Here is a 21,781-nt window from a genome sequence, read left to right as displayed (position 1 = left end):
TCTTCGCAGAGGCACCAAAAGCCTCATCCATCACATTGTTCAATCATGGCATCAGAACTCAAGGCGGGCAGCTTGAAATCATAAAGTCTCGATGAGAAGTTAAAGGTCAAGTTGTCCTCTGGAAAGTAGAGCAGGCAGTCGTCTTGGTTGGAAACAGCAACAGTCACCAGGAACAGCGCTGAGCAACTAATCCCGTGTTTCCCTGTGGAGAAACACTGGGCTTCTTGTGATGATGGCCAGCAATGGGATGAGCGCTCTCTTGAAGTGACGCATGATAATCCCTTTAGTTGCTCTCTCTCTAGCTCAAGCTGTTCTGTCGTGTTCCCCTCCCAAGTGACAAGAGTTTGAATATATTCTGTTGGAATACAATAAAGCGTAAAATTGAATTGGTACAAGCACAGAGGGAATGTCTTAACTTTTGAAAATCTTCTCTCTTAATATCTGAAGAGGTTTAACACTGGGACAAGACCAGAAAATAAGCATGTGAAACACTGTGTCCTTTTCACAAGACATCTAAATATAGAATATGTAAAATAAATACGACAAATGTGGAGATAAACCTAAAAATCCATGCCCATCTTCACAACAGCATTCCTATACTCCCTTTGTTCTGAAATAGATATCCTAATTAGAGAATTAAAGTCATTAGTACAACTGGTCAAGTCAACCCCACCCCCCTCTGGTATCGTCCACTGCACTGCCAGCTTAAAATGGATTTCTAAACCATGTGACTTCATTTGCATACAGGGTACGGTGGAAGGACTGGGATCACCCTAAAGCAAGACAGAGCTCAGGCCCTAATGTCATTATAATGCTGTTGTTGATGTACGTCTCTAGATTGTTAACGCAACAGGGGGCAAGCAAGGCCGATGGTCAAACAAATTTCCAGGCAAGCCTTCCTTCGTAACTTTTGGAAAGAAAACAACCAAATTAGATAAATGGTGGATAGCCTAAGCCTATATATCATTTTTGTGTGTAATAAAACTCGAGTTTGCAACTTGGACTCGAGTCACACATAAGTCGCACACTCAGTGACTTGAGACTTGAGATTTGGGACTCGTGGTCAATCTTAATTTTTATTATTTTTTTGGCGCATCAACATTAAGACAGTGTCTGACGAGCTGAATGTCATTCCCTCATGCGTAACCTTACACATCAGGTGCACGCTCAACATTTTGTTGACAAGCACAACAACTGCTGCTGCTCTCCGGTTTGTCATAAGCGTTGCCTATAGGAACTATAGACCGCATCAAACTTTATCAGGCACCTGAAAACACACCTGGATAGGTCAGTCACTTGGTAATGTGAAAGTTAACCTCAGCGCCTGTGGATGGTTAGCAAAGATGTTTAGCTCAGCATAAACAGCATGCAAGGGGTCAGTTCACTTTAAGTTCAGAATTTCTCTTCACTAATCTAAACAGTGAAAACTGTGAAGCATGAGAAGGCTGTGCTCTCCAGCCATTAAGTAAATGACTGATAACTGATGCTCTATCATAAGAAAGTAAACTGCAGTGTCTTTTTAATATTCAAACTGGTTCAATTGTAAGTGACTTGAACCAAAGCTGCCAAACACATTTAGTACAGTGTGCTCCAATGATATTTCATCATGAGTTTTATATTCATGAAAGGAATCATTTTGGTCACAAAGAAAGGGGCCAATTTTCACAAATAGTAGATATCTCTCTGTGAATAAAACTGTTCACATTTTAGAGATAGGAGTGATGATAATACAGTACATGCTTTGAATTCCTCAGATATAATTGTGCAGTGTTTTAAGCAGACTGGTTGGCATGTAGCAGTTGATAGAACGCTCATAACAACCATAAGAGACTTGAGACTTGACTTGGACTTGTGTCCGATGACTTGTGAGCATCTCTGAATTCCCATAGCCAAAGACAAACTAGAAATAGATTAAAAAAATAGGTTGTAACTCAAAACCGACAGTAATAATAAAAGTACAACCAGGGAAAGTGGCTTATATGGCTGCTAGTTTGACATTTTCTGTAAAAGTTGATACATTTTGATCTTTTAACCTGGTTGACTGATGATCACAATCATTAGAAGGGATGGCCGGCGTCTGACCCAACCCCAGAGGAGGAGCACCAGGCTCTGAAGCCAGTTTTCGTAGTGCCCAAACTGTGTAAGTACATCGTCACGTGATGCACTGCGGCCCAAAAATACTTTTTCCCATAAGCTAACATTGTGAAAGAAGCATCTGTAAAATGGTAGATACATTTTTTTGAGCGTCTCAACCCCCAAGAAATGACTCGTTTCATTGTCATTATTTGAGCCATTCAGTCCACTAACATTTGGAAAGTCTAGAAGAGCCACATGATTAAATAATTTTATCCCCATTCAAGTTAGCCGGCTCGGTCGGCAGAAGTCTCTAATGCGCAGGCTCTATGGATCGTACAATGCGGAAACTATGTGGAAGAGCCCCGGCCGGAAGGCTTCATGCACCACTAAGCAGCTTTCACAGGGATGAATGGGACTCTGCCTCGAGGGCTGTGTCCAGTAGTAATAGGGTCATGCGTCGGACTGGCCCAACAATGTGGCGGTCCACCGTGATTTGTCCCGGTGTGCCAGATTGACATACCACCCCTGGCTGCATCCGTACCTGCCAAGTTACAAAATATAATTTACTATGGTCGTCTTGGATAACAGTGGCCATGTCTCCATGTAAATCTATCTAGTTCATAGGGTCATGAACTGAACTGCTGACCTGAGTATCTGTGTCAGACAGTTTGGGATTAATTCCAAGTGTTTTGTGCCGACCGCCTGGGGCAGGTAACGTTTGCCACACGAGGACACACTTCACACTGAGCCAACATGTTTTCAGGGACAGAAACACTAATCTCTAGCGGTTAAAGCCTGCCTTTCCTGAAAACACATTACACCATAAAAGAGTTATTTGCAAGTTCTCTTTGAACAAGGTCTGAACATTTCTTTGTGCAAAGTAGTTCTCTGTGCCAGATTTTTTGCCTGAAGTCTGGTTTTACAATAGAGAAGAAAAAGAAATCAAACTCTTGCAACACAGCACTAATCTCTCCAGAGCTCCTTAAGGAGGCACAAATCACAGGCTCTTAGTCTATGATTTGATAACCATGAAAAGGTTGATCCCATTGCGCTTCTGAAAGATGAAGCACAGGTTGGAAAAATCTGATTTGGGTTGACAGTAGGAAATGTTGTTTCAGCTGCATATGCTCCTAATCTCCACTCAGCTTCCAAAACTGTTAAGACTGTGCATTAGCAGAAAGGTAATTGGATTCAGCAGAAATAACCCCACATCCTGTTTCGTAGAGCTGCACTTTTCAGCAGTAAGTAGCAGACATGATCCCAGATCAGAACTGGGCTCTTATAAACTGCTGATGTTGAATTATAATGAAAGATAAATGAATACTGACATGGAATGATTGTTATTTTTGATGAAGTGATCAGTCTCTTATCAGGTCTAAAGTACAAGCTGAATGGTTTGAATGGCTGGATTGGCATATATACAGTATCATGCACCGAGAAGTTCGGGGGGCTCGGTTATAACTGGCTGACAAGTATTGGCATTTTTAGGCATTTTTCCTCAGATTGGAGCGTTCAAACCTGTGGAGCCATTTGGTGGGAAAAACCTGTGTTTAAGAGCACATCTGCTCACACATTATTTGAAAAATTAACAGCATTTTTTATTTTTTAAATGCAGAGTATTTTTGATCTAGTGGTTCCCAGGTTTTGGCTTGTAACCCCACAAGAAATGTCTACTTACAGTCCTCACCTCAGGCTGCATTTGTCAAATAGTTTCAAAGATTTTCCTTTGCAGATTAATTTGAATAATTTTTTGAGGCCTGAAAAGGGATAATTATCTAGTGGGAAGAAAAGGATTAGGGCAAAGTCAGAAACACATGATTTTGTATTCCAGGAAGGTTTTTTCCTTTCCTATCATGTTAATCATCTCACCACTCCTGAGATTTATCCTGCAACCCCCCAACAGCACCGACAGACAGACATGAGTAACATCAGCAACATTTGTTTGAGGATCTCATTGTCTGTGGTGGGAAGAAGAAACTGCACACGCTGAGAAATCATTACAACTATTTATTATTGTTTCATATTACGGACCCAACAATTAATAGACCTTTATGTTACAGTACATGCCACTGCCTTCCTGGCACATATAAAAATAGAAATCATTTGCTTCTAGAAATTGAAATTCAAGACCAAAATTAGAAAGTGTCCAGCTCAGTTGAAGACACCAAAAGGTCACTTTACAGTATCGTACATATAATGTGAGCATTCCACACAGCAGCACTACAGCTGTCAGCACTAGAGTTAATGCAATTCACGATCCATACCAATAGAAAAGCTGTTTATGTTTACCAAACTCCTAATGAAACACCTCTAACACAGATGCAGTGTCAAAAAACAGATGCAAAACTTAGATCTTAAGTAATACCCATTGTGCGGTCACCACTGTGAAATACTGACAACCTTCAGTCTCAGTGGGAGGGGAATAAAAACAAAAGCCCTGCTATGTTGACAGTGTTACAATGGACTCTGAAATGATGAAACTGGTATAAAGTGCAATACATTGAAACATTTGCGTGAAAAACAAAATTATAATTTCTACTCAACCATTATACCCCCAAAAAAGAAAATGAACGTGAAACATCTCAAACACCTCTCTCAGGATTTTAAAAGCAAGAGAGAGAATTGGATTTAGTTTGAATTGGCAACAAGAATTACTTTTAAATAATGACTGGGCTGGTTTACATTGCAGATAAATCACTTTTTTTTTTTTTGGAGAGGCTGTAACACCCTTTCATTTTTTCAAATCTTTAATTTAACAACCACCAGAGCCTCAAGGTAATCACTCTCCCCGGCCAAGAAATAGTTCCAGTATGCAACACCTCGCAAAACAGGAAATTATCCTTTTTACAATTTGTTTTGTTTGTGCATATAAAAGAGACGAGATATATCGTGTTAATTAGTGAGCTTAAAAGGTGCTGGTAGGTACTTGTTACAGTTGGACAGAGCCAGGCTGTTTTCCAGTTTCCAGTCATTAGCTAAGCTAACCATCGATTAGCTCCTAGCTTCACATTTATTACTGATGTGACTGATATCAATCTTCTCATTCAAGACTCCAACAAAAGGTATTTACAAAATGTTGAACTTTTCATTTAAGTGTAAATCTGTGAACAATAGTTAAATAAGAATACAGTTATTGTGTAACAGAAATTATTTTCGACCTTATGTTTGCTTTGTAAATATGCGTGTGAGTCTGGCAAAAGAAACTTTAACTTTTTGTAATATGGGTCAGTAAGCTAGCTGCTAGTTAAATGCCAATAGGGAACCCCAAAGTGGAAGCCAGCTAGAGTCATTTCCTGGTAGCTGCTCTGCGCATGGTCTGCAAAAGTTACATGTTCAATTCAGCCAGCCTGTTAGAGTCAGCTTCAGTACACCAGCATGAATGTCTCGAAAGCTCCTGCCAGGGAGAGATATGCTAGTATCACAAAAGCCGTGTTTCCAACCCAGTACCCAGAACTTTTAGTCCCAGGATCTACAAAAAGTCATCATCGAGCGCGACTATGCAACAATACAGCCTGGACCTGTCTGTGGTATGCTTTCTTCTGTAACAATGAACAAAAACTGGTGTGCAACTGCAGATTTTTAATTAATTTAATGCTGGCTGAAATATAATGCTGCAAGTACTACACCAATCAGAAACGTGCATAGGAAGAACTATAAACATGGCAGCTTGTGACCTCCTTGAACCAATTTTCTACATTTTATCTTATAGTTTGTGCTCAGTAATATTACTGACACTACTTTGCCCTAAGTGAGATGAGTTACCTCCAGTTTACCAGAACTATACTGTTAGTAAAGCTCACAAGTCACTTTTTCCCCTGTTAACATCAGCGTTTTGTAGTTTATACAGTTGTTTTTAGCTGTTGGCTCCAAACCGTGGTCTAGGGTTGGGCCGATGAACGATGCCATCCTCCATTGCCGATGGCCGACAGCCATTGATTACTAATCCCTGACCATTGGCACGTCGTGATTCAAAAGGCTCCCCACCAGAGAACACAATTAAGTGGCATGTCACCTCAGAGTTGCCGTTGGGCGGCAGTTGTTGTTGTTTGTGATATGTGGAGAGAGGAAATGAAAAGAAGTATGTTACTGCTCAGTGCACTAACATTTCATCTCCATGTCCCGTTTATTATTTTCTTATGAAACCTGCTCAGTTAGGCGAAGCCAAGACACTCAGTTAAATTTGCAGTGTTTCTTTTTCTTTTCCTGTCAGAGCAACGGTGGGAAACAGCAGAGGCTACAGTGGTGAGTTAATACGCAACTGCTGCCTTACGACAACACTGAGGGGACACGCTGCCTCAAATTCATAAATAACCATGTCATCGTCCATCACAATGTTTCACTGTAGACATCGTCATATGCCAATTCGGCAGACATTGCCCAACCCTACCGTGAACAGAACCCAGACAGGGAAGAGTCTGAACAGCTGATTAGCAGCACCACAAGCCATTAAGGGCAAACCATCTGACATTATTTTCAATTCTATCACAATAAATATTTCTTTAAAATCAGCGTCAGTCTCAGGGTGTAACACAAGCACATTCTGAATTGTGTTGAGGCTTTTCCAGTTGAGTTGAAGCAGCACTTTTTGTGTGACTTCATGTTAATGACTCTCCTCTCCTCTCCTGAAGGTGAATTTGCTCAGAGAGGCACTCACAACCCAGACTGTTTTGAATTTCACAAGGGAACATCTTAAGAGGAAACATGTCCTGGGCAGGGTCCAGATTGTCTTAGATGTCCCTTTTTTCTTCTTTCTTTTTCTACATCTTTACTTCAAAGGAATCCTCAGAGGACAATCTAACAGCTCACTCCAGAACACTAAAAATCAATGAAAACACATCTAATAAAAACATCTAAAAAAAGAAAAAAAACAATAATAAAAGAATACAATCACATTGCTACATTATGTATGTCCCTCCGTATCGCTGACAACCTCAATTTGAAGAAGGATGTCTTCATAGACAAATCAACACTTGGCAGAGAACCACAGAGGCCTTCCTGTTATAATATCTCCTCCACAGCTCTGAAATGTCATAAGCGTCTCATTAAGAGACACTCAGTGTGACCTAGACAACATTTCACAACAAACATTCAAAGAGAAGCACATTCAGAGGTAAAAGCTATGCTCAACTGACCTCACTTCAACTCAAACCATTTTAAAATTAATAAAACTTAAAGTATCAGCTGCGTCGAAGACAAAAACGGACACATTTAACAGGATGAACGGTCAACAACTCCACCTCAACCTTGTTCAGAAATTAAATTCTTCCATGAAGAGTTGTGAGACATTTTTGTCTTCACTCTTCAACGTCTTTGCCTCCCAACATGTGACAGCAGTAGATGTTTGTGAAAAAGAGGACTAGACTGCAGTCAGAAGTTTAGAGGCTGTGTTTGAAGTTGACAGCCAAGCACAGACGAAACAAAAAGGCTTCACCGCAGGAGCTGATGATAGCTCTCAGTGCTGAGCAGAGTGAGTCAGCTCCACTGATCCCACAGCAGCGTCAGGTCTATGAAGAGGAGCTGTATGAGGAGCTGGACGTGCTCCTGCCTGACTTGCGTTCGTAGTTCACCAGCCGCTGTCCAACCAGGTATCTGGAGGAGAAACAGGAAACACCATTCAGTAACTGTACTAAGATACATGCATCTCTTCGCTGGTTGGAAGGTGGATCACTCTTCAGCTGCGTCTTTTATTCTCATACTGTTCAGCACTGACTATAACATTGCTATCAGCTTTTCTCAAGTCCACTAAACATTTCTGGAGCTTCACAGCAAAACAGCGTAGCAGCGTTCTCCTAAACAACTGAAGTACATGGGGACTTGTTTTAAAACATTGAAAGCAACCAGAAAATAGCATTAAATGGTCTCCAAAAGCCCCAAGATCCTACATTGACTTGAAAATATACTAGTTAGATCCTCGATGCGTGGTTGAGCTCTTGCACCCACTTCAGACAAAGCGTGCTAATGCTTCTAGGTTAACGGCTATAGTGAAGATTTTGGCTTTATACAGGGTGTAAATAACTTTTCAAGTCAATTTAGGAGCTTGAGGCTTCTGAAGTCTTGGATCACAGTGGATGAGCTGTATGGAGCTATTTCATGTTTTTTTAAAAAACATTTTCAAACAAGTCCCAAGCTACTCGTTTAGGAGAATGCTGCAATGCTGAATTTTCATTTTTTAGTGAACTTATCCTTTAAGGTCCAATGTGTAGGATTTAGAAGGATCTATCAGAAATTAAATATAATATTACTGCATAATCAGATGGAACTAAGAATTGTTTTATATCTACAGCTAAGATATAAAATCTAAGCCTTTTAGATCTGCAGATCGAGTGGGTCCTCTGAGTCCACCATGTTGCACAGCCATGTTTTTACAGTAGCCCAGGAGGGACAAACCAAACACTAACTCTAGAGAAGGCCTTTCACATTTCTCGGCCAGCATAGGGGAGGATGAGACGAGGAGTGTTCAGTTGGTCCGCATCTGCAACCACATTGCTAGATGCCATCTTATGCAAATCTAGATAATTCAACTGATTTTGACTTGTAGAAGATTTTAAGCCTATGAAATCTTTATGATGAACAGAAAATATTGACTTATATTACTGTACAAATACTGACTGATATGACAACAATCATCGGAATACAATTCTGCCATATCCCTTTTCCCTACTGCCCTCTCTTAACTTTCTCTGGATAAGTAAACAGCACGACTGAATTAAACACTATGCTCCTTTACCCCAATGTGTTAGATCACACAATAGATTTTTGGGGTCTACTAACTTGTCATTCTTGATGTGTTCGTAGAGACGTTTGAACTGTCGTATCTGGAAGGACAGTATGGCCAACAGCATGACCACCATCAGCAGGAACGGATAGATCCTCCTCTCCACCAGCGTCTGCATCTCCGGCTGCACACCTATAAAGGGAGGGAGGGAGGTAGAGGGTGAGGTGAGGGGAAGAGAGAGAAGAGAGTAAACACTGCAACAGAATCTACTCTTTAAGAGTGTGTGTGTGTGTGTGTGTGTGTGTGTGTGTGTGTGTGTGTACACAGAGTAAATGAAAGACAAAAACAATCAATTGCACTTTGGCTAAAATCCTGATTACAACAACAGTTGGGAATTCTTAACTGACTGGTTGTTTAAACGCAAGTGTTGTCTGAGTCAACATCAAAAACACTTAAAAAATTGGTGCTTTGGGAAGGCTTTGCATAAAAAGCACTTCTCAAATGAGTGGCGTGTCCAAATGAGTAAGGCTCTGCCTGCGCTGTGGGCCTGATGAGTGTGCCTGCCTGCTACCTCTGTGCCTCAATTTCTAATTTAGTCACTACCAAAACCAACAAAAGAAAAACATAAAGTTAAGAGTCCTTTTGGTTCTGCTTACTTTCTCATCCACTCGCAGGGTAGTCAATTTTATCACATTTGAGTGATATTTATTTAACTGAATATTTATTTTATATTTTGTTTATTATTAATGCAATATAACATAACAAGACTGGACAATTGGATGTAGGGATGAGCAAACTGGACAAAAAATAATGTCACAATCTATTTAATCTCAATCATGATGCACAACCTAAACTGCAACTTTTTCACTCGATTTTGAAATGCCCTGTATATTAGGACCAGGATTTTCATTAACCTATGAATTTCTCCATTTGCACCACTAAAAGGAAAAAAAGATTTATTCTTTTTTGACACAAGCTTCTCATCTGCCATGACTCTAGCTTTAGCTCACATTGCTTTGTTTAAAGTACATCAACAAAGGCAGAGCCACACATTTATCCAATTAGAATCTAAAAGCCATCTAATTGGCTGCATCAGCCTGCTGGTTTGTTGATGCAGCGCCACTAGTCACTGAGGTTATTTGAAGTTTGATAACAGAAGCAACAGGAAATTAAGTACCGCAATCTCTATGAAAAGTAGATGATGGACGCCTTCAAGATCATTCATGATCTAAAATCATCCCCAACTGGACAGTGTTAAAACATACTGACATGTAGAGTACAGTGCAACAGTTTACACTGAAGTGAAGTTTGGCTAATGCTTGTGACATGACATGTAAGATTTGGTGGAGTATGTAACAATGATGGATAATAAGTAATGAAAACAAAAAGATGGAAAAAACAAGGTAAGGAGAATAATAATAATAATGGTAAGTAATAATAATGACACAAACAGAGGATGTGGGTGATTTTGGTCTTGATGGTTAATGGTTAAATGAGATACATGTACTGTTCAAAAACAATAATTCTATACAGGCATGCTTGTTGCAACTTGAAGCCAGTTCACATAGTGAACAAGGACTTATAATAGCATTCTAACATATGTGCAACGTCAAGCAAATCCCATTCTGAGCTGTAAAGCAATGTAGCGTGTCAACATTAATGTAAATGATATTGAAATCCTAAAGCAGGGAGAATGAAAACTGATTATTCTTCATTAGGCCATCTCTGACCCCACTCACAGGGAGTTAGTGATGGATGAGAGATGCTGAGCAGTGGGGGAGACAACAGAGAAAAGGAGCAGAGATGAAGGAAGCTCTTCTCTTTTCCTCTACTACCTTGAAACTGATGCTTGTCAGAGTACTAGGTACCAGAAAAGTCATGCTCAACCCAGACACAAACACACACAGAGACTCACCCAGCAGTGGTGTAATGCCTTTAGAGATTGTGTAGGGCACACACAGAGACAGCAGCAGGACACAGATGACTGGGGAAGCCAGCCCTCGCACAATGAAATGGAGGTCAATGTTTCGGATACCGTTAGCATACACCTACAGTAGAGAGAGGGACGTTCAATTCTTTTTGTCTTTAATAGTGAATTACCCAAACAAAATTTGGATTAGTTCATGGAATAGGCTTCTATAGACACGTATTAACAGGCATTATTTTTTATAATGTGGACAAGATGTATATTAGGATCATATAAAGACATGTATGTTTGTCTTTACAAAGTATTAAAACAGGAGTGATCCCATTTTACTTTAATGAAGCTAGGTAGGAGGTGAGGCTGACCTGCTCGATGACGGTTTTGAGCCACCACTGGGGGCCCATCAGTGTGATGGCAGCAATGATTTTAGCATGGAGCACGCCCAGAGCCCAGTCCTGCCACACACAAACAACAACGTCAACCATTTCATAACCAAGACACACTGAGATTTGTTCCAAAATTGAAGTTTCTGCGAAACCTGTTTTGACAATGAATGCCGGCTGGTATTATTTGAAATTGTTTGATACGGCCATTACATAGAAAGATTGGTATATGTGCCAAAATATATATATATATTTTATAACCTTACTTTGAGAAACATAAGCATTTTTTTCTAGAAACATTCTTTTTCAATTTAATGAAATAAGCAAAAGTTGTCAAATGCTAAATGTCATCTAAACACACAAAGAAGATTGACCTGAGATTTGATGTTTGAGGTAATTGTCAATACTTTCTAACTTTATATTAAAAAGGGCAATGATCGGTGTGAATAAATAATCTATGACTTCTCAAATGGATGAAACCAAATGATGTGTATGATTTCACATATTCACACGCATACGAACTCTATAGTCCTACCTGCCAGGGGTAGAAGAGAGGCGTCTGGTCCAGTGGGACTCTGAGAGGAGCTACGATGACCAGTTCAAAGAGCAGACCCAACAACAGAGGAATCACCCCGGCTAACATCACAGCCACCACAATGGTCTTTAGGATCTGTTCTCACCAAGACATCACATTCAAATCACCCAAATACACATTAAAATCATTTGCAATGTAATACAGAACAGCAATGTATAAGCCATACACTGGGAGGACCAGACAGACATCTACATTACCATGAATGTCCACTCTTGGACTTTGATCATGATGACAGATCGTCCCTGTGGCATCCAGGACAGCATCACGGTCGCAGCCCGAATAGACAGCCAGCACACGTACAGACCGCTGGCTGCTGTGTACAGCTCGTGAACCATGGCGCTGCCCATCCAGAAAGACATCAGCCAGCGACCTGCACACACTGGGAGGAAGGAAGAGGGAGAGGGCGGTAAGAATGGAGGTGTAAAGAACGACTGATAACAGGAACAGGCGGTCTTGTGGCCACAACTTACCGGGCAGCGTGAGGCAGATCAGACTAGCCAGCAACAGCGTCACACACATGAAGACCACCAGGAGAATTATCTTAACAACCAAAAACACACAAAAATCAGTTTGCAGGTAGCAGCAGCAGCACGCGCTTCAACAATGACAGGACATATGAGTGTGTTCTGATGTGGATAATCGCAATGATGCGTGTCACCTTGAGAGGGAAGTTGATGGGCCGATGGTAAGACTGGAAACCCACAGGACCGCCCTGCTGCAGAATGGCCTGATGGGCAGCATGAAGCCCTTCCCCAAGGCCAGGGATCCTGTTGTTGTTATGGCGACCAGGAGGGTTGTTGTTTGGTGGGTTGTCATCATCTTCATGGTCTCCCAGCAGGTAGGAATGAAGGTCACTGCGGGGGAGCCGTTGATGAGTAATTATTTTGTCTGATTACTACGACTGTGAAGTGACAGAATGACACTGGACAAATAGAGCAAACTATAATTGAGGCTCCGTCATGTGGATCTTGTGGTCCACACTTGACACCAGTTATGGTTGATGAAAATCATTTTAAGACAACACTATATACCAACTATGTTAACATTTATGCCATTGTACCATTTTACATTCTTTGTTGCAACATTTGTGTTAATGTGTGTCTGTGTGTGCCTCCAGCCTACAGCATGTATCCAGCGGTGAATGTCCAGGCGTGGACGAGCCGTTTGAGCCACTGGCGAGTGTGACCCTGCTCCAGCAATGCCGGCAGAACAACCTGAAGCAAGAGCAGCTCCAATGACAGCTCGCTGACCGGAGCGTCGCTGCAGAGACAAGACATAAACCAAACTCTATCCACATTCACTTTATAATATACATGAAACTAGGAATGGAAGCCCATTTCCTCTAGCAGCTTCCTATTTTGGTTATGCCTGACTGAAGAATACTGTTATGTTTACCTGTAAAGCATGACGTTGTAGGGCAGGAAGGTTGGGAAGAGCAATTTAATGATTCTGATAGGAAGCCAAAGCATCAGCAGGACTATGGAGCCAAAAACCACCTGGAAATACACACATGCACACAAACAACACACAGAGATAAGAGACAAACACATTTTGTCACTAAAGGAGTCAAGTTTAACCAATGTGGGAAACTGGTTTTTAAATAAGTTTGAGACTTATAATAAACCTATGCCTATTCACTTTATATGACGCTTCAGCAAAGGTTCAGTAAGGAAGATCTTATCCTTCTCACTCTTTCAATTGGGATATCAATGGGAAGCAATACTGATAATGATATACGATTCTTTATACCTGCATTCCTTGAGTCAATCAGTCCTCAGAGGCTGTTCTTTAAATATCACTTTGTTTGATTAGTCTTACTTCAACCTACATATGCAACATCCACACCCTCCCCATCACCTCTTTAGCCCTCAGGATGATCCAAGTGTTTCAAACTTACATCTATTGGTTTAAATCCACCATCAGCAGTGTTTAAACTGCAGAGAATTCAATCTATCTTATAACTGTTGCAACCTTAATAACTGTCATAACATACTTTCAAATGATCTCTTCTTATTAAAGTGTGCTTGTATCCATTTATATTGTTTTTTTTTAATCCCTGATTTCCATTCTTGCACTTTTTCAATGTTTTATGGCAATTCTAGCAGAAACCTTGGCACTGTTATGCCTCTCAAAGTTAGGTTTGGGAAAGAATAGAAGAGGAGGATACTTGACTGACCACAGAGAGTATAAACCTCCGCAGGTGTCTGTAGATGGGCAGGTGGATCATCTCTTGGACTGGGTTGAAGTCTGGATCGTTCAGGTTCCTCAGGAACCACAGCACACCAGGCCTGAGCACCTGCAACCAAACAAACATGCAATAGCGTGAGATTTTAAAAGCTACAGATGGTTTGTCAGGTTTTACGTCAGGAACAATGCATGACTGTGACTGGCTGAAATCCTCCATTTTACCTCTCTTAACAGAAGAATGAAAGAGGCGAAGTAGAAGACGTAGACCATGCCGACCAGCCAGTGGAGGAACATGGTGGTACCGGGGGCGGAGTCAAAACTCTGCTCCCTGTCTTTCAGAGTTGCATCAAACATCTCCTGCAATGAACAAAGGACATGCTTTACTGTCTTGGTTTTCAATACCAAGGCAAAAACCATCTGCTTTCTTGGGAATTGGTCCAAGAAATTTAATGTTTGGAGATGTTTTTCCCCAAATTGAGTGTTTAATCAAGTTTCTTGTTCAAATCAGTACACGCTGCATAATCATGACAGCATCTAATCTGTTTTGTTAGTCATTAATGGCCAGTAAGTGACCGTGATCCATCGAGTTTACTCTGCATGATTGACTTACCAGCGAGCAAATGTCAAGCCACCAACCACAAATCAGTGGGAACAAGCCTATCTCCATGACAACCAGAAGGGATACCTGTGACATATAAAAACATAAACACAATTTAGTTAAAGTTTTCATAATTTCTTCCTGTTATCATATTTTTTTCTTAATTTGAAAGCTTTGCTGGTTTGATAAAAAGAAAAAAAACCTTTTTGGAAACATTCCAATCTTTCATCTCTAATTTACCTTGACAACAATGTAGCAGACACCCAGGAGGCGTCTGGACCGCTGGAACCTCACTAATGAAGCCAGTGCCTGAAGGAGGAACAGTTAAGGACTGAAACCAAAGTGTGGAATAAAGAACATTGTCTGTATTTCAAGCAGCAAAATTGAGTATTTCTTTTGAACACATTCATAGAAACTCTTGAAGTAAAAAAAACAATCTAGCATTCCCAAACATTTGTTGTCAGACATGTATGTAAAAGGGAGGAACTTAAGGTTCTTTGCAAAAGTGTTGACCTTGATTTGGGATATACATTCTAAAATAAATAAAAACAGTAAACAAAACACACCAAAAACAACTGACACGACTTCAAACAGTTATACACAACCATAATAGGCAACTAGAAATGTGAGACATACTGTAGGTCATTTCATACACAAAACAGTAATTTCATGCATATAAAGGATACGTGGCAGACTATGAGAGCCCCAGCCAGGAGGATGTACCCCAGTATGGTGGTGATGAGGCCATCAAAGTGTGAAGCTTTGACCTGCAACCACATAAAAAAATCATCATCAAATACATTCCATCACTGCATGACAAACCCAAATATTAGGATTCAAACTGCACAAGTGTCGACTCATGCATTTCTCTGCACTTACATAATCTTCAAAGCCCAGTCCAACCACTGAGAAATGGCCAATGTGATACGGGCAAAAAGCTAGAGAGAAATACAGAGGTTAGGTTAGAATCTGTAGTTTAGTGTAGTGTATGAGAAGGTACACAGGACTGTGTTATATCAATTAATTATGGTGGACAACCTACATAGATAAGAACTAATTCCACTTTACATAGTTACATTGCAGGTTTAACTTACCAAAGACCAGGATGAAGAGTGTGTTGAGAGAGACCACCCAGAACACATGCTCCTGGAGAAGAGACACAAAACAAGGATCTCTGACAAGGTTCAACTCTTTCTAGCTTTAAAGCAATAGATTGAGATTGTATATGCATCATATCAACATGTAACATGTAATTCTATGGAGGATGTTAAAGGGAAATTCCAGTTTATAGAAGGGGTGAATGAAAAGATCTGTATCTACTACAGTTAAGAATTGATTCACAAATGTCAAAAATGGATTTTTTAAATGTAGCTTAATAATGTGATGACGATGGAATGGAAAATCTGGAACACGACTGCAGCATCCCGAAAACTACAGCATATAGAGTTACATTGTAGTTCATCTTCAAAAAGGCACTAAATAATTACGTTTGCTAGACGAACATGAAGTAGGCCTATAGTACTGGTCATGGCTGGTTGGTTGGTCATGTAACTAATGCACCCACCACCTTCACTGTACAGACTTGCAAAAATTGGGACTCACTATAAAGGTTACTCTCTGTCTAGAGAGTGTGTGCACTTACCAAGAAAACTAGGGAACCATCCAGCCCCAGCATCTGGGACACAAACAGAAATACATGTCATTATGATACTTTAAGACACATGTGAATCAACATGGCAATAACACTAGTCCTACTACAACTGCTGCTGCTAATAACACAGCTGTAACTCCTACTAATACGAAGACATTAACTGACCCCAAGCCAGCTACAAACAGCATCCCTCAAAGTGGCAGGAATTCAGAGTGCTGCTAAAGGACACTACAGCAAGATGGAGATTTCCTGTCACAGGAGCTTTTAGCCCACATTCATCTGCCCACTAACAGCTACCCTGTTTGCACTTCACTTTTTTAGCATTGTGTCCAAGCTGTATCAAAACACTTCATAGAGCAGGAGACAGAGGGATAAAAAACTGATGTCCCACCCGTTCCCAGGTCAGCTCCTCTGCTGCACGGTCCCACTCCAGGGCGTTCCAGTTCAAATCTTCTGCAAAGGACAATCAGAAACAACTGAAACAATATGGAAAACCAACACCAACAATCTGCAGTGAAAATGTGTTTCTATGGCTTTGTTACCATCTACGTTTCTTTTCCCTGCCATGGTTTAGGTCTATTTACTCCTTTATAGAGAAATGAACATTAACACCAGTTGACACAGAGCTAAACATCAGCTCAATCTTAAAGCTACCTTTGAAGCATTTATGTTTATGTTGTTTAATTAAACTGATCACATATCCACATTTCTCAACTTTCATACCATAATTTAATAACTTTATTTACCAGAAAAGTGCCAATGCACAGTAGTTCTGTGTGCACTTAACACCGCGAAGTAGAAAGCCTGAAAGCCTGTACTTTAAAGTGCATCACACTGACCTTGTCCTCCATTATTGGCATCAGCAGCATCCTCTTCCCTGCCTTCCTCATCTTCATCCTCCTCTTCGTCGTCCTCCCGATCGTCGTCTTCTTCCTCATCGTCAAGATCAGCCTCATCTCCGTGGTTGCCAGCTTCATGTGGGTTGGCAGGTGCTGCCCCGTCTGCAGCAGGGTCTCCAGGGTGCTGGGCTGGTGCTCCATCGGCAGCAGCCTGGGCATTGTTACCACCTGGAGCCTGTAGAATCATTAAATAACACTTACAGTAGCTTACCTACAGCATAGCCTGCACACAATTTTTGAGTTATTCTATGTTCATTAATCATACTCATAGTTTTGGATTTGGCAATTATAAAAGGACAGCTTGATGTTTGAACTGAACTGGATTGCTCATTACCAAAAACAACAGCAGAGGACTGACATAGTGTAGTCACTGTTTTACTCATTTTGTATGTGTGAACACTGACAAATGTCTAGGCCAGCTATCCGAAAAGATAACTGTCCTGAAGGTTCCTCTAAGAGGAAAGCCTTGGTCAGACCAGGCAGGCACAAAACAAATGCAAGCCACCACAGAACACTTCACAGTGTGGGAGAAAGTTAAAGTTGCATCAATTATTTTTCACCAAAACAAACAAACAAAACAAACTAAGAATAAATGCCTTAGGTAATCATAAACTCCACTGGCTTATCATTTACAGAAATGAACCTGTCATGGTGCCAACTATGTCAGAGTGCATCAGTGGTACAATACATGGGGAAGCCAATACACTTCATTCGGCCACTATCTGTTCAGCTTTGTCTGCAGGTAGAAAACCAATGCAAGTTAAATGCAACATAAATTGATCTCACCTCATTAGCAGGTACAGGACCGTTAGGCTGATTAGGGACGAGAGGGGGTTGATTCTGCTCTAACCACTGAGGGGCGCCACCATGGACTATCTGCTCTCTGAGCCACACCAGGCTGATGAAGGCGCACAGCGTGCAAGTGACCACAAAACAGCCCTGGAGGCAGTCAGCAAGCAGGTTTTGCCTGCGAGGAAGAGATGAATCATTATGGTTTTTTAATCACAGTTAACTTCACTACAGCGAGCTGAACAAAGGGAAAGAGGAGATGACATAATGGATGGAAGGAGCTATTACCAATAAGCACACTTCCTAAAGAGTTACTTTTAAATTTTGTAAATTTTACACGTTAGAGTGTGTTTACAGGTCATGCATACTATATGTGAAAAAGTAGCATAAAGTATTTTATACCAGTTTTGGCTCCAGGTAAGGCTGCATGTAAACTGACAAACTGACCCCCAGTGATGTCATTCAGTGGCTAAGTTGCATTACACGAAATGTCTTGAATTTCCCTCGGGATAAATAAAGTATCTATCTATCTATCTATCTATCTATCTATCTATCTATTTATCATGTAAGCATTAGGTTTTGAAAAGGAAGAAGAATGCATGGGGAAAAAAAGATGATATCTCTGATTCTGCTGTATCAATTTCTTTTATTTGTTTTTAAACTGTCCATAATAAGTCCAACAGCGTTCTAAAAGTACAATGCTACCCAGTGGGCTGCTTTTCAAAACCTGGCCAACATTGCCCACAATGCAATTTAGCCACTAAGTGACATCAATGGAGGCAATTCATCAGATTACAGGCAGCTTCCTCTGGAGCCACAAAAGTCTTTATGCTACTTTTATCACACTTGCAGTAGTTCTCCCCAAGACCTGTAAACACACTTTAATGTGTAAAGTTGGTGGAGTTACCCTTTAAGAAATGTGCTTATTTATAATAGCTCCTTCCATCCATCATGTCATGTCATCTCTTCTTTCCCTTTGTTCAGCTCTCTGTAGTGAAGTAATATGAGCAACAGAAAGAACATGACAGTGTGAAAGCAAAGGGCCGAAACAAAGAGCACAGAGTCATTTGAACTTACGTTGAAAGCATATCTAATGGCAGGGTAAGGAGAGAGCTCACAGAGCCGGTAAATAAACACTTGTAGATTCGACCTGTTAGAAAAAAAACAAACATTCAAGTTCATTCTTTCTTCAAGCTGAGAGGAATGGTTGAATTTGCATTTGTTTTTAACATCTAGTTTTAGTTCTTCTAAACTGTAAACGAACGCCCAACGTTCTTTTTCTACTGACCTTTTCCTAAAACTTTGTTGGAAGTAAGATACATACACTATGCTACAGCAGTATGACAACTGCTGATATAACATCCTCACATTTTGTTTGAACAATGAAATGGTGTGACTTACATGCTGTGAGAGGCACCACGCCTAGCCAGGCAAAGGCCACCAGTGTGTAGTGGAACCAGTATCTGATGGCTGTTCCAATACTGGTGACCAGCCCCGCAAAGATGTCCTGTACCGGCAAGCGAGATGGCATGTCTGGAGAGTAGACTAGGGAAAGGAGAGAATGAGTGAGGTAAATGAGAATGAGGATAGTGGATGTAAGGAAAATATATAGTTATAATAGGGCACTTAGAGGAGCTAACACAAAGTGAATGGAATACTAATGTACTGATCCAACTTAATGAAAAGCAAACAACTTACTTGGTGTAAATGCAAACCTGTGTTTGCATAATTCACAGTATTCTTTTCTGCTGTGTTTCAGCCACTGCAGTAAGCTGTAAGTACAAAGGACAGCCAGTGAGTTTAGTCTGTTCATCCAATAGGAACTTTACACCTTACTCTCCGGCCCTGCAGTGAAATCACTCATCTTTTCCATGATTCGTTGTCAGGTGTGCAATTATTCATTTATTACCTATTTTCGGGTACCTCAGGGTGTCTACAGGCATCAGACGCTTAACTTTAATACTTCTTAAGATGTTTTCAAAATTATTTAACAAAATGTAAGACCTATTTAGAGTCAATGGTAGTTTTAAAGATGTGTTACATTGGAAGAGCTTGACTTATTCTGACAAAAATAGATTCAAAGATGGATAAATGAGCTTAGATTAAATGTTTGTGTCAATTAGGACCTCGCAAATTCAAATTCAAAATGACTTAAGACATTTAAGGCCTAATATTTACAAAATTTTAAGACTTAATAAGGACCTGCAGACACCCTGTACATCTAACCCTGCCACTCTGTAACTTCCCCGGAGAATTATTTTCCTGTGTTGGAATACATTTCAACTACAAAATGCAAACAAAGTCAACAAAACTGACTGAAAATGTGGACAAATGAGATCAAAAACAAGGAGAGGAAAGGTAAGAGAAAACAATGGAATCACACAGATTTCTCAATTTGAAAAACTTGGTCACTGAACGTACCATTCCTGATGGATAAACTTGATGCTGCCGGTGCAGACACAGGGGTGGTAGAGCGGCTTATCCTGGGTCCCCTCCGAACGACATACCCGACAGATGTCCGCTGCACAGATGGCACATAATTACACAACTTGGCATACCACGAGATCCTACTCCTGCAGAATTTCATTTAATCAACTAGGCACTTTGCATTTGCATTGCATCAAACTCACGGCACACCTCGGATATGATGATGAATGTTAAAGAGAGTAAAAATATATGCAAGCTTTCTGCAGAACATTAACGCTCTCAGTGGTTTCCAGAATTTAAAACCAAGACAGATTTGGGATAGCATGACTATGTATCTTCAGTGACTAGGACAGGTCATATACTGACAGTAGGGCAAACTTTAATCCTTGGATTACCTGAGTCATTGGATGCCAAAAATAAATGAACTATAACTAGTCCTGGATGCAAGAGAATAACACCAGTTAGGACAGGCAGAGTGCATTTTGCCTGACTAGCTTCATAAATAAAAATGGTGATATATCCATAATCAAAGACTATCACAGCCTAATGATCATTCCCCTCCCTGTAGCATAAATAACGTTAATGCTGAGAGAATGTGTTCACGCGTTAACTTTAAGTAACTCAGCGTTAGGTGTCCAACGGTACATTCATTTGGTCTAAGATTAATGACAACTACAAGATTAAACTGTGTTGGACTTGTTGGTGTTATCAATGTTTGTCTTTGGTATGAATGAGTGTAACGTCTGTTACCACAGGTGACCGGTGGTACAACGTGACGTTAGCTGTTATCATAACTTCCTGCACTTATTGTTATGATAACAGTTGCATTAAACTTAATGAATATTAGCCTGTAACTAAATAATTAGCCAGGTTATGTATGACTTTAATGTGAAGTCGTGTACTAGAACGCCTATCACCGCAGCCCTCTTAAGGTGGATGCAGTGTTAATGAAAGCAGACAGCAGAAACTTAACGTTGCTGGTTTTATTTACAAGCTAACGGGAGTAGGCTACTGCTAGTAAGCTAGCCAGCTAACGCTAATTGGCTAGCGGTTTTTTTAAATTCTGGTGAACCTTTGTCTGCATAAGAAAGTGTTGAATCGTTAACTGCAACTGACAGTAATTAAGAATGGGTCAGAACACGATACAGACATTGTTGAAGTAAGCGCGAACATTTGGGGCAATCAAGTTTTAACACAGCTAGCTACCTTCCTCGGCGGTGTCCATCTTGACTGGCTGCTGTGGCAGCCCTGCTCCACAGTAGTCACAGTAGTCACAGTAGTTAGTATGACCGCGAGCTATCTACGTGTAAACATTTCGAGTGAGTCTTTAGTCCAAGCTCCGATTGTCTTTGACGGGAACATACGTTTCACAATTAAAAGAAAGCCTTTTCACTTCATGATTCATCAACGGCCGGTCAAAACATACTTAAAGCAACATGTGATTGTGCGGTGGTTTCACCACTAGATGGCACCCAAGCGCAACCAGCCAGCCTGAGAAATACCTCTATTTAAATACACAGGACCAAAACTAATGTAT

At 40.6% G+C, this 21,781-nt stretch overlaps 1 protein-coding gene across 2 annotated transcripts; it reads right to left on the bottom strand.

Moving 5' to 3' along the window:
- Window positions 1-4,070: 4,070 nt before the first annotated feature.
- On the bottom strand, window positions 4,071-21,686 carry LOC141017437 (E3 ubiquitin-protein ligase MARCHF6-like). 2 transcript variants are annotated; one of them, XM_073492165.1, is made up of 26 exons: window positions 21,451-21,686; window positions 20,239-20,338; window positions 19,516-19,589; window positions 19,219-19,362; window positions 18,895-18,967; window positions 17,815-17,995; window positions 16,969-17,203; window positions 16,521-16,582; window positions 16,121-16,153; window positions 15,573-15,624; window positions 15,358-15,416; window positions 15,165-15,245; window positions 14,719-14,787; window positions 14,491-14,565; window positions 14,103-14,237; window positions 13,870-13,989; window positions 13,089-13,189; window positions 12,816-12,953; window positions 12,352-12,547; window positions 12,164-12,233; window positions 11,891-12,072; window positions 11,634-11,768; window positions 11,081-11,170; window positions 10,707-10,839; window positions 8,848-8,983; window positions 4,071-7,665 (listed from the first exon to the last, which is right to left on the bottom strand). In XM_073492165.1, the coding sequence occupies exons 1-26, from the start codon at window positions 21,467-21,469 to the stop codon at window positions 7,581-7,583; spliced, it is 2,778 nt and encodes a 925-aa protein (XP_073348266.1). In that variant the 5' UTR covers window positions 21,470-21,686; the 3' UTR covers window positions 4,071-7,580. The 2 variants fall into 2 exon arrangements, with proteins under 2 accessions (XP_073348266.1, XP_073348267.1); XM_073492166.1 differs by having other exon boundaries at window positions 16,521-16,579.
- Between the last annotated feature and the right edge of the window lie 95 nt (window positions 21,687-21,781).

This window comes from Pagrus major, chromosome 21, assembly GCF_040436345.1.
Source record: "Pagrus major chromosome 21, Pma_NU_1.0".
In the NCBI taxonomy this organism is placed as follows: Eukaryota; Metazoa; Chordata; class Actinopteri; order Spariformes; family Sparidae; genus Pagrus; species Pagrus major.
This window is presented reverse-complemented; position numbering and strand designations above follow the sequence as displayed.